General features: G+C 41.7%; 1 protein-coding gene across 9 annotated transcripts in view; it reads right to left on the bottom strand.

The window, feature by feature from the left end:
• The window catches only part of rbfox3a (RNA binding fox-1 homolog 3a), a 402,031-nt gene that overhangs the window by 32,501 nt on the left and 355,224 nt on the right, over positions 1–14,306 (bottom strand). For all 9 annotated transcript variants that reach the window (XM_057358077.1, XM_057358078.1, XM_057358076.1 and 6 more), the window contains 2 exons: positions 13,608–13,856; positions 3,730–3,870 (listed from right to left, as the gene is read on the bottom strand). In XM_057358077.1, coding sequence (XP_057214060.1) covers positions 3,730–3,870; positions 13,608–13,856 — 390 coding nt within the window. The remainder of the gene's footprint in view (positions 1–3,729; positions 3,871–13,607; positions 13,857–14,306) is intronic.

A 14,306-nucleotide genomic window follows, 5' to 3' on the forward strand; every position in this document is an offset into this window, starting at 1 on the left:
CACATGGATTCGCAGTTCCAACGACGAGCCCAAGCTTAGCATTTGACCAAATAACGTCACATTCTCTGCATAGTAAACCATACCTGCGGTCAAAAGGTGAGCCAGAAGAGACCCCTCGGCCGATTACGGGTGATAAAAACCCCCCTCGTGGCGCGTAACGCAGAGCAATCCAACGTTAACCCTGTTTACACTATGCTAATGAGGGGCCTTGGTTAGGGAGCTCCACGGTAAGACCTTGAATCGAGCAGCTATTTTTTTTTGATAAATAAACAAACATGCCAGCGCAAGCCAAGGCAAGGTCACCGTTCCCTCAGTCGACGGAGGAGACAGGTTCTTAAAGAAGTAATTTGGAACATTCAGTTCAAGCTTAAATAATTGTTTGGATGGAAGGGGAATATGCTATAAAAAATGCCTTGACTGTTTATATGGACGTCTTAGACACCAATTAGAGCGACTGCACAAAGTGGCATGTGTGATGAAGGTTGTTTTCATTTCTCTCTTGTACTTAGACGGTCGCCAGGGAGGAGTGACGGGCGGCCGGCATTCCCTGGAGGGTTAACGTGGCTTAAGCGTCGCATTTAGCATGGCCTGCTTTAGAGATCATTACGGAACACGGTGGAGTGAAAGCAAAACCTTAAGTTCCCCTAATGGGCGGAATGAAAGCAGGTTTTAATTGCTGTCTAAAATTGCTGTATTATTTCATTAAAACTAATTACCTTGTCAAGCAGGCCACATCGGCTGCATTTCAGCACAACAGGGGAGAAACGGGCCTTCCAGGCACCTACGGCTCAATGGGGATTGATCGAGGGCCCGGGTCACTAATAAGGTTAAGAAGAGCCGTCTTTCATCCGCCCAGCTGCGGAGAAAACTGTATATGTGCACATTTGTGATGAGGAGGAAAGCTCTAATCTAGCGCGACGGCCACGTTCATTTTCGGACGGCACTTGTTTTTCCAGCCCATTTCGAATTCCACAGTCGAACCCAAACAGCTGCGTTTGTTCAAATTAAGACACTTTTTTTCTTCAAACGCAGGCATTTGCATCTCGGCTTGAACCCGCTCACGACCGTAGACAATTCACTCTAAACAAAGTCTGCGGATGCTAATGGTTTTAACCCACCCTAATGGGCTTCTGGCACTGCTGAAATATTTCCCAAGACGGCCATCTTTACCGACTCCCGCACTGAACTGGAAACCACTCCCATTGCAAACCAATCACAGCCAGTTGCTCAAGCCCTTCTCAGGCGACGGAGAGAGCTTTAAGACTGGTGAAATTAGGATCAATGGAAGATCTCAGTGTGAGACTGTCGGTGCTTCACACACATGACGGGTTGGGGAAACCTTTCAGCAGCGCTGTTTGAAGCGAGTCACCGAATGCATTGACTGTGAAAATAGGGGAGTAGTTAAAAATATGAGTCCATGGTGTGACATTAAGACAGTCTTGTTTAGAGATCAAGCAGGTATCATTTTAATCCTATTACAGAGACCCTTTAGCACACGGTGAGAACCATATGGAGCCTATTCTCTTGTTTAATATTCTAGGTTAGCTAGGCATTCCTGTGGGTGATCCATTTTTTTACAAGATTCAAACTTTTGAGAGAAATACCAAGGGGAATAACACTCTATTAATCCAGAATAACAAGGTACCTGTTTTTTTTATCTAACACTACTACAACTTTAATAACACAGATTGTTTTCTCAGCGCTTGGGACCATTTTATGGCCCGTATAGACATAGATGCTCTTTGGTTGCATGTATAGAATAGTAGGATCAATCGAAGTTATTGCATTGAAGTATTATGGGAGGAACCGAACATTCCAAGCACAATTATGCAGACTCCACGAGGAATCGTCAAGGTGGTGCTTCAAAACTAATTTCATACACTAGCATTAAATCCACATACTCATTTGTATAATTGCGTTGGATGTCTTTTTCCAATTATAAATTGAAACTGAATTAAGGTTGGGTAATGGAGCTTTTTAATTGTCACTTTTTGTTGGAGTACGGTCCACACCAGTGTACTCAGATGAGAAAAATCGCAGTTTTCATAATCAGCCATTCTAAATTGAATTTTCATCTGGCTAAATTGAGAAACCAGGAAGGGTTTGGAGAACTGTCTTGAGTTTCGAATGAGACTGATCCGTGAATGTCTGAAACTTGACAATGTGATATCACGACCTAAACTCAATCTCAGCCTTGTGGGCCTCACCAAAAATACAGCAATGGATCTGGATGTTTTTCTTCGGAAATCTTGCACTCAAAGTGTGCATTTTCTAAACTGCTGATTCGCATTGTTAATAAAGAACGGTGGAACAGAAAATGGGGAAATGGGAGTCGATGTGAAGTCAAAATACACCATTTTTAGGTTCCTAAAACAAGCTCCTGGTCTTATTAAATGAAACATTGACATTGACTAAATAAAGGAGTTAAGACAACATATTTGGAGGAGTTTTGGGGTAAACCTCAGAGTAGGTGCTTTGGGGAGTTTTGAACCATCGCTAGTCTGAAAACCACCCCTTGACACTTTTTACTGCTTTCTCACTTATCTTTGGTCTCCGACTTGGCTTTTCACAGGTTTCTTGGGATTTACAAGGGGCACTGCGCTTGTCCATCCCAACTTCTCCCACAAGTCTATCTATGGCATGGAATAATTGCACCCCTGGGTCGCTCAGAGACTTCACAGCGTTGTTGCAACAACAGTCTTTTCAGACAAACATACACACACTGGGTCACACATATGCCTGTTTTCGCATCGGAGCTGTCAGCCAACACAAACTTAATGAGGATAAACTCACAGTTTTTAACCACAGTGAGCAGTGCTATTAATTACGTCTCCACTAGTGGGACCACTCCACGACTCCCAGCTCATCACATCAGAGTTGGGAGAGGAGCGGACCGTCTCTCTTACGGAGAACAAAGAGCTCGTGGACTGATGTTCTCAAGACTCGGCACCCAGAGTCCTTCACCGGTATAAGTGTTACTGTTTGCTCTCCTATGCTCATAGTATAGAATTTTTAACAAGCTAAGACCAACAACAATGTTCTTCTTCATACTTTATCGGTAGCCCCCAGTAACAAGCTGCCAATGTTTAATACTGTTCCGTAGCCAGCTGCTGCTAATTCAAAGGTATTCTGGAGTTTAACTTCACGGTGAGACTTACGAGCACAGCTGTTTTCAAAAGGATAATTTAAAGAAAGCTCAGAGTCACGTTTTTATTCTGGCGGGGAGTGTTTACATCCACGCAGATTGAGGTGGAGTAGATGTGGATACGATAGTAGATAATGACCAAGCATTACCATACCCGTCACTGCTCCAAGTATAACAATACTTCCTTTGATTGACAACAAGCATTCTGATCCTTTGTCAAAAACTGAGCATAAAAACTAAAACCGCTATAATATGCAGTTATATCGTTTAGCAAAAGTTTATAATTTTTCATGCTTAAAGCGACAGACTGTGATGGACTATTAAAGAAATGATCTGATCTGCATTAGACGGTTCTCCACTAGAAATAGATTTTGCTGAGCGAGAACAAAAATTAAAGAGACCATCGGTCATGGTAATGCATAACTTTGTTGGAGGAAAAACACAGGCTACAACTACAATATCTACATTAGTTTAACACTGACGCATGGAAGATCAATGTCCTTGTCAGACGCTAAATAGGATTGATGATATCCCCTTCCTTCGAGATGCAACCTGCTGCCATCTGGCCGAGGTGCAAGACTCACCCCGAACATTTGCCGGAGGTCTGGGTCACGGAAGCGGAAGGGAATGTTGGAGACGTGTAACCGTTTGGGCTGCTGCTTCTCCGAAGAGTCTGAGGGCTGAAGCTGCTGGGAGATGTCTGTCTGCGCCACGTCATCCGGTTGCTGCAAAAAAACACAAGCAGAACAATTAGTTTCTACCTAAAAAGCTGTCACGGCCTAGAAGAGCGCAGTGGGCAAAGGTTACAGAGATCAGGGCATATTACAAATTCTCTCCGCTCGGCCGACATTTATATGTGGCGCCGAAGATTAAGCAAGCTGTCAGGAAGTGTTGGTACAAGTTTAAAGGGAAAAAACTCTGACATGGAAGGCCCAGAGAATACATTTACTGAGCAGTAAATGGCAACCGGCTATAAAGACCTGAGGGAGAACAGGAGACGGAGGGTCGGCATGAAGACGCTGTGTTCATCTGTCCATCATGTGGAGGAAATGCTAGCGACACGGCTGTGCTCAAGGATGAACTGTTTTCTGTGACAAACACATTCATCTCACCTCACTAGCCTTGATGCTATAGCTCCCACTCCATTTCTCTCCCTTTCGTCTCAGAACACACAAGAATTCACCTGACTAGTTGCTGATCACAGGCACTGGCATGCATGTTAAATAACATACATGTAAAATTAATAATATATTTATTGTTTTTACGACTGATTCCAATTAGCATAAATGTACAGTATAAACGGCTACAAGTCGCTTTGGATGAAAGCATCTTCTGAATGCACAAAAAAGCTCACTTTTATATTACAGTGATATTCCATTAAGAAATAATACGGACTGATATTAAATCTAAATCAATATCCGCAAAAGAAAATATCACCTAACATATTGCTCTTGAGGGAGAATCAGGTGTGTATAACTGAATGAATAATTAATCTGGATGTGATGCAATGGCTGACAGATGCCTAAGACGCCTCTTCGCTTTTCAGCCGTTGTGTGCAGACATGTTCGGTGAAGGAAAAAGCACGGCGAGCGCAGCTCTCGAGCGGCAGACCTTCATGTACCTAATGAATTAGAAGAACATGGGAGCACAGATAAAGAGATGATGTCAGCTAAACTTCCCTCGGATTAGCAGGATCAATGAGAGAGAAGTGCTGAACGCAGCTACATTTGGCTGGGCCACAGACAGCTGTATACTAGAGCGTGGAGAGAGAGAGAGAGAGAGAGAGAGAGAGAGAGAGAGAGAGGTGGTTTAAGGGCAATCTGGTGGTAGAAAGAAAGAAAGAAAGAAAGAAAGAAAGAAAGAAAGAAAGAAAGAAAGAAAGAAAACCAAATCACCTTCAAAGGACCACACAATACCAATCAAGTTTTGTGGTTTGATCTGGCGGTAGATAAAGAAATATTACATTTGCTACTGTAAGACTAGAAAATTCTAAGATCAAAAATTTAAGAAAAGGAAGAATATAGCCAAAATGTGAAAGTGCATAACTAAGTCTCAGTTTATACAAAAGGAATACAGATCTAAGAAGTAGAAACAGCATAAGATAGAATGTTAGACAGGTGAAAGATAAAACAAGAATTTAAGACATCACCCAAAAGCCAGACCTAAAAGAAAGAAAAATCCCAGATCTCAATTATTTTTCCTAGACAGCAATATGTTTAAAAAGCAAACAGAAGTCTTATGCATCTCAGATTCAGAAACCTCACATACGTCCGTCTACTTTTATAGCTGTATTTCAACAATTGCCTTTTTCTATTTTCTATTCTTTGTATTTTTTTCTAAGCAATTTGAGGAGAATCACCTTATACAAAGTTGATACTTCAATGAAACACCTGAGCAACCTCTGAGCAATACAATCTTCCTCTGGAGAGAGGACCATCAGACTACCTAGATCAGACGGACCTAGACTTTCACACAAGTGATTTTGTACAAGTAAGTCTTAACTCAAATAGAGACGAATCTAAACATTCTTTCAGTTTCATGGATTACCACCGAATCGATTTTGGATGATTTGCGATATTATTTAGCACTTACAAGTACATTTTATGTACATATTTAATTACAATAAATGGGCTGGACAATTTCCCCCTCATTAGGCGCAAAACACCCAGGAGAAATGAATCATACAAGACGGCAATATATCATGCGATAGGTAATGAAGATATAATGAGATATCTATCACTCCATCCCTTTTCTCTCACGCTCTGACAAAGAGAAAATAAGCGGAAAAAAAGGGGAAGTAAATGCAATTATGTAGACACAGCTAAGAACATAATACCAACTCAAATGCAAGAGATTTGGACCTGCAAGGCTTTCATTTATGCACTCATTACAGAGAGAAGGTGAAAAATGGCATGATAAAATATCAGCCGAAATGAGATTTTAAAGTTTAACTCGCAGAACAAAATCATTATTGCAGGGGACATATGTCTTTACAGGGAAAATTACAACGGTAACATGACAGAAGTGCCTTTGGATTGGGTCTCAGATTTAGATTTCTTTTGTAATTAACAGACAAATATAATACAGCAGTTTCTGTGCTTAAATATAAAAATGGATAACTGAAAATAATTAGTTTCATTTAAAAAAATGTGCAATGTGGCTCCGTTGTAGGCGATAAAAGATTTACTATAATAATATACCTGTTTAAACAAGGCACCTCAAACTCCAAACTATCTATTGTGGTTGTGTATTGCTCTTTCTAACCTGTGCACAATTCTAAACTGCAATTGCACTTTGCATCATTTTTTCTCTTTATCTCTTTCTCTGGGCCACACTCCAGCTAAGAGAGTCCTGTGTGGATGATTGGGGCTGTGCAGGTTAAACACATCAGACATCCAGCAGGGAACCTAAAAGCACCTCACACCACATCACAGAGCCAGACAGCAGCTGCCAGGGATGAAGAAGGTCTAAAAACTGTCCGGGACCGGGTGGCCTGATACAAATGATCTAGTTTTTCTCCATACTATATAATGAAAGTGAATGATGACCACACCTGTTGAGTAAAGCATTTCAAGCCAAACTTAATTTTCAGTCTGTTTCTCCCAGAAAGGACTACTATATAGACTACTTGTATAACGCTTGTATAACTGTTTGCTTTTCTACATTCTTAAAAATATCTTCTGTGTTCAACAGAACAAAGAAATGTAGGCTATAAATCAATTTTTCCTACTAGTAAATGGCGGCCAAGTCTGGTTACAAGCATTCTTACAAATATCTTTCTCTGTGTTCGTCAGAACAAAGACATTTGTACAGATTCGAGGGTGAGTAGAATTCCCATTTTTGGGTGAACTGTTCTTTTAAGTATTGGAGTAGCTCATGTGAATTTGGGAGAAATAAGTGCAAGGAAATAATGACAGAAAATGGATGCGCTGTACCTTTAAACGTTTCGTTGTCCCACAAGTTGAACATTGGTCCTTTTAGAACCCAGTGGTCCTTTTATCCAGTCTAATTCTGACAGCCACTATCCTCATTAACCTCCAAATAAAACCATTATCACTAAAAGTAGATAGCTAAACATACAGGCAACTAAATGTCACCTGGTCAATTATCCTTCATTTTAATCTTATTTTGGAATTGGGAAGGTAAGTTTGAATTTATGTTACAGGTTATACAGTATAACAATAGCAAACCCCCTGATCCATTAAATTTAGAGGGCCACCAACTTCTGCTTTTTCCATCTGACAACTTCCTCATCTTCTCTAATGCACAGACTTTCCCAATGGGCTCTCCTGGGTCACTCGGAGAGTACCCCGTGTTTACCAGCACATTGGCACTATCAATCATTGGAGCTATGTAGACAGTCAAGCCCTGTTAAGATAAAGCACGCAGGTCGGTTCTGGATCCACACAGCCTGTCGTCCTGCCCCTTGTGTACGCCGCTAGGTCGGCTAGCGGCGGAGGCCCGTATAGCCCCTGCCTGACGGTGGTAGATGGAAAGCCAAGCAGATGGATGGGCAAGCGGAGGTGCAATTACCCCCTAGTGCCCCCGCTCCCTGGGCTGCACCTCTTCCCGCTCCCCCATCCTCATCCATCACGGCGATGCCATCGGTCATTCACATGCTCTGTCTGCAGTCGCTCTGCGGAGAGCCGCACTATCTATCATGTCTAACAGGTGAGTGGTGCAACAGTGCAGGCCTGCCCATTACCGATCGGCAGAGCGTGGCCTTTGAGAGCCTCCGCTTCTGTGCTTTGCCCAACCAAGGGCTGAAGGCCGGAGAGAAGGATGAGGGCTTTGATTTGCTTACTTTATAGGAACATGTATCGACCAGGCGTTCGCCGATGTAAGTCATAACATAGCAGCGCGGTGACGAAAATGAAGAGAAATTGCGGGGGCTACTGTACATTCATCACATGCTTCACGCTTTGCTTAATAAGAGGACAACGGTACTCGGATAAAAAGTGCTTTGTAAAACACACTCTCGACTATGATCTCTGCAAAACGATATAATCGCTCTTGCTTTATTCCGGGGTTTCTCGTGCTCTTGAGCGTGGCGGGTTGGAGAGCTCTTCACCGGAGGAGTTGACACTGGGCCAGAAGAGGAAGAGAAGAGGTAAGCGCTCAAGACTCCGCACTCCAGGTTTGGATCTAATTAACTCATCGTCGCCGCTAAGCAGCCATCTACAGGGGGTTCGTCTGCGCAATTTGCCTTTTAATTTGTGTTAATTGCATGTTAATTATATTGCAGCTTGCATGGGCTGCATCTGTCTCTTTTAGAGACGAGGTTTCACGGGGCTTTCGCTCTCCCAAGTTCCGCAGACGAAGTGAAAAGTAATTAAAAGTGTTCTGCTTTCGAGACGGAGACAATCTTCCCGCTCACTTGGGTTGATAGGTCGTTCTCCTAAGGATGTTGCAAAATAGGTTGAGGATGCGATGTTGGCCTTGCAAAAAACTGTAGACTGACTATGGCCCTTACACTACGAGGAACATGGGGAGGAGCTGAGTATCTTACATTAGAGCTTCAAAGCACTTTTAGATTGTGAGTCCTGCCAAAAAAGCTTAGTAAATCCATATGGGAGGATTTTATGGTCAGCTAAGAAAAGCTCCCCAAATTAACCCTAAGTAGGTATATTACCCTCACTAAAGGTTTATGACACCCATTTACCAAAATTGAAGTCGGAACCGTCACATAGCAACATTTTATACGTTTGCCACTGTCGGAATAATTAAGATAAACGATTTACCCAATGACATGCACGGCCCATTTAGGGGTGTGACGTAATCTGTCCAGTACATTATCACAAAACATGTGTCTTATTGAATTAGCGGTCACAACCGTGCTAGCATGCTAACACTGGCACATACTAAAAGCTAACAAACAAGCTCGATCTGTTTCTTGTCTTTTCATTTTTATTTTGGGATGCTAAAATATAAATCATATCAAATAATATTAACATAGTATTTATTAATAAAGTAAAAAAACGAAGTTGCGCAATTTCAGCAAAATATATGGTTACAGTCTTTTATGAATAAAATTGCTGGCTGTAGGCATAAAAAAACGGTCATTATTAATTCACCCTCACGTCATTCAAAACTTGTATATGACTTTTTATTCTGTGGAACATGAAAGAAGATATTTGAGAAATGTCTAAATTGGTTTGTGTACACACAATGGAAGTTAGCCAATGTATTGGTTACCGGCGTTTTTTTTTTTTAATTATTTTTTGTGTTCTGCAGAAATCAAGTCATACAGGTTTGGAATGACATAAAGGTGAATAAATGATGAAATCATTTTCATTTCAGGGTGAACTTTGACTACACCCAACTCATGAAGTTCATCTTTCCTGTAAAGAACTTCCCGTTCTCCTCTTTCTAAGCAGCGATTCACTACAGTAGCACTTCTCCGCTCCTCACGTTCCTCAAAAAAACGAGGCAGCCATGCAGCACCATGAAATAATTGCCTGAACATTATCATGCACGACCACCTTATGCCTAACCGCACGTCACAGCCCTCTTCCTGGCCTTAACCCCACCTCATGTATGCATACATTTGCGTTTGCCCGTGTTTGCACGGTGGTCGGGTGGAAAACGAGTCCAGTAAAATCCTTTCTCCAGCTGCACTCATTCAATGTTATCTGCAAATCACTTTTAAAGTGCTCAACTCAGCACTTCCCCCTTCAGAATGCCCCTACAACCACATAATTGAAACTATCTGATTGGAAAGCTGCCAAGCAGGTAGATTACATCCGATTAGGGCCAACCAGCGCTTCACTTAAAGGGATTAGCTTGAGCTGCTTTATATATTTTTGTTCTTCTACACTCCTGCCATCCTTCCCTCCGATTCCATCATCCCTCCATCCCACTGAGACAGGAATACAAACTCTGTCTGTCACCTGCCATCCGTAAAGAAGTCGCTGGCCTTTCACGGTTGCGCAAAGCTCCAATTAATTAGACAGTGACGGGAATTTGACGTTTAGGTGGTAAGAAAGAGCGAGAGCTGGAACCCTATTAAAGCACAGCGCTATAAAAACTACTGGGGGAGGTCAGAGCGGTAACCCAGTGGTTAGCGCTCCAGCGAGCTGTTGGCTCACGGGGACCCGGGTTCGAGTCCGACCCGGGTCATGCCCCGATTCCACACCCCATCTCTTACCCTCATGTTCCTGTCTGCCTCCACTGTCCTATGGATAAAAGTAAAACGCTCCCCCCCAAAAAAGAAAACTATCGGGGGAAACCGGCCAAGAATGAGTACGGGCGTTCCCTTAATAATCCAACATCACGCCTCACAGTATAGGTGCGCTTAAGTACGTTGCAAATCACAGTCTGGAAAATTCTACTTGAGATAATATGACAGGCCAGCTTAGCCATCGTAGTGGAAAACTGTTAGCACATACTCTTAAAGCGAGGTAAGTAGTTCTTTATAGCCGACTTTCAAAGCATCTAGAGTCAATGCTGTTGTGATCTGATATGTGATTTGATGGGATTACCGTCCACTTTCGGAGGTGTAGTGTTCTTTCTTTGCTAATGATCCTCCGCCGGGAGAAGGAAAAGAGGGAGAACGAGAGAATTTCCCCTGTGGGTTAGGCCAGACTGACAGTTTAAGTACATCCTCCAATCGAGCCCTAGATTACCCCCAGCCAGAACTCAGGTGCCTGTACAAGGCCTGTCAGCATTGCTTCTCGGCAATCCGCTGAGTGTGGGATTATTTCTGCTTTCTTTAAACCACACCACCAAGAGCGTTACACACATCCCAATCAGAAAGAGAAAAAGTATTTTTTATCCAACAAAATGTTTCCTTTATTCTTTTTCCAAGTATGAAGACATCTTTAATAGACATCCATAATTTCTCTTTCATTGTTTTGTCTGTGTCTCACTTCATTCCTTCAGTCCCTCTCATGTAAATCAGTACATTGTGAACACAAATTTAGTCACCACTAGATATTGGGACACCATAGACTCAATTACTTCAGTAATTTGGACAGTTCACCCAAAAATGAAAATTCTTTGAGTATTTACTCACCTTTATGTATTTCAAAACCTGTTTTATTTTTCTGCTGAACACAGTAGAAGATATTTTGAAGAATGTCGGTAACCAAATAACACTGACCCCCATTGACTTCCATTGTATGGGCACTGTATTTTGAGACATTTCTCAAAATATCTGCTTTTGTGTTAAAATACAGGTTTAAATGACATGAGGGCGAATAAATGATGACAATTCTTTTATTTCTGGATGAACTATCACTTCAAAACTTTAATGTACAGTATTACACACCATGACCAATATCCCTCCTCTATATAGTTTGCTTTGTTTATCGTGCACTGGCCATTTTTTAAACTTCTTACTGAATGAGTGAATGGATGAAAAGAAGCCTTCTCTTATCACCGTTATAGGCTTTCGAGTGAGGTTATGGCTGAACTTTGGGTGTCAAGCACAAATCTAATCTAAGATGCGTGTCGGAGTTTACGGAGTGCGTATGCACTGAAAGTAACGTGAGAACATTACTCTCGCGTTAATATGATGTCATACGCTGACGCAATGACGCAAACAGTCTGAGCGCTATAACTGAACAGCTGCTAACCGCTTCGTGACATTGTCTGTGTACCATGGAAGTTCATCATGAGCAGAAGGATCAGGTCAGTAAAATCTTGTTTAAAAAAAAAAGTCTTGTTTAACTGGATTTCATTCATTAATTAAAAAAGTTTAAGTTGGGGTACCACAATGTTTATTTTCTATAAAAAAAAGCTAACTTACTGCAAATGATAACTAGCAAATTATTTTAAAATAATGTTAGCACATGAAAGCATTGCAAATAAATTGTTTACTTTACATTCTTTGTGTATGTTTTTGACCAGCAAACTATGTGTAATTGAAGAATTGATGTAAATTACAGTAGAAGTTAAAGAATTTCTGTCTGTAAGGATTTTTTGGTCACCCTAATAAAATCACTGGGTCTTACCTGGCCACCTCTAAAAAAAGTTCTGGCTACGCCCCTGAATCTGGACCTCTAAACAAATGCTTCTAAAATCTAATGACCCTTTGGGACTTCTCCGCGTTTTTGTGTTTCTTTCAAGTGTTTGTAGAAGTGTTAGACCTATAGAATAAAAAAAGGTTGCAAATAGACAACGTACCCCTGAGACCGGGTGTGGGGACACTTTCCCCTCACAGACCCTTAGATTCTTTTATTTTTTTCATCTGCTTGTCATTCGCTCAGATACAGCACTTGGGAAGCACTTGTTAAGTGGTCCATCGAGACGTTTGTGATATTGTTAGCCATGGTAAACGGCTCCATGGGGTTTAAGATATGAAGCCATGTGTTAGCCATGGATTAAAGGAGGATGAAATGGACTGACTGGCGCAGTGAGAGTAAAAGCAGAAATCTTTAAATGGAGAATAATGTCGTCTTTGAATGTGTCTTTTTGTCCTCTGCTTTTATCTTTACTTGCACTAGTGACGTAATACTCTTATTCTCTTATTCCTCTTTTTCCTTTTATTCCTCTTATTCTTATCGATCTTATTTTAGTTTCACAGAGTCAGGTTTTATATTGAAGGGCTTTAAAATAAGAGAACTGGATACTGTAAGCACATACAGTATGTATACTGGTGTTCACAAAATATATACTATAGGAAAATCTGTAGTATATACTGCGCAGGGGCGTACGGCTGAGCCATTGCCTCTTGGGGGGGGGGGGGGGGGGGGGGGGGGGGGGGGGGGGGGGGGCTTTGGGGTTGTTGGGGCTGGGGCCTCCTGGTCTTTTCGTTCTCTCTTCAACTTCCTCTTCCATTTCTCTTTATCAGTGTCTGAATAGGAACGTCAAAAATACGATGTTAAAGAGCCCATTAAATCCAAATGCGAATTTTGTGGCTAGTCTGTTTGTGCTAGCTGTGGAACAATTTCATACAGTATGCTAGTGCGCTTCTTAACATCGGCAAATTTCACTTTAAGCACTTTACTTTTGGCAAAAAACTTTATTTCTGGCAAAAATATTGATTACTCATGTTGCACTAAGCAGATTAATATGATTTTTGAAAATCATCTAGCAAATCATGTTTTGTGTTTCTGTGAGGTGACTGGTTTACTGGATGAAAACAAAATGAACAATCCCTTCAATATCACTCAAGCAAAAAAAGTGTAAAAATCCATAAAACATTACTGTTATTTTTTTACCGCAAGGAAACCTTTTATTTGTATATAATTTTTATCAAAACTTTTTAGACTTTACTAAACCAGTGCCTTGCAATCATTTTTTGCTTGATTTGACATTTTCCTATAGTATATATTTTGTGAGCACCAGTATACTGTGCTTACACATCCAGTTCTCTTATTTTAAAGCCCTTCAATATAAAACCTGACTCTGTGAAAATAAATTATGATCGATAAGAATAAGAGGAATGAAAATGGGCCCCAACAAAGACAGGTATAGACAGTAAAAAACCAGTTGATTCCATTTGCTATGCAATACTCACTGGTAAGCTGTTAGTTCCTGTGAGAGAAGGCGTGCTGCTGTCAGTACCGGGCGGTTCGCTGTGCGTCTGTGTGGGTGTGTAGATGGTGAGGGCTGCCGCGTGCTCAGGGACCGGGCTGGGCCCCGTGTAGTCCTGCCCGGGATGGGTGTATTCACCGGGCAACCCGTTCTGAGGTGGAGGGGGCGGATACTGCGCAGGGGCGTACGGCTGAGCCATTGCTTCTGGGGGGGCTGGGGCCTCCTGGTTACCCTATAAACAGAGAAAGAAGAAAAAACAGAGAGATTTACTACAGTATATTGGATCATTTCACTCTTAGGTTTCTCATGCTAATCCACTCTCCCGGGCTTTGAAACTACGACAATAATGCCCGCCTCGAGATGTGACAAGAGCGATCGCAGCCTTGTCTGTCTGCATCGTGATAACACATGAGAGGAGAGAAATGAGACCTAATCCATGATAATGGCGGAACAATTTGAATGAGCTCTCTGCTTTGTGCCTGACAATCTGATGGTGAAGCAAGCACACCTACGTTCACCGCGATAAGACTCAGATATTAAAACCACCGATAGCGATGAAACCCAAGCATGGATACAGGTTTGGAGAGCAGATCAGCACACTTATTAGCACGCTATTGCTGATAACTCTATAATGACCCTTGTGTCATTTCAAACCCATTTTTTTTGAGGACAAAAAAACTGA

This window comes from Triplophysa rosa, linkage group LG18 (assembly GCF_024868665.1).
Source record: "Triplophysa rosa linkage group LG18, Trosa_1v2, whole genome shotgun sequence".
Taxonomy (NCBI): Eukaryota; Metazoa; Chordata; class Actinopteri; order Cypriniformes; family Nemacheilidae; genus Triplophysa; species Triplophysa rosa.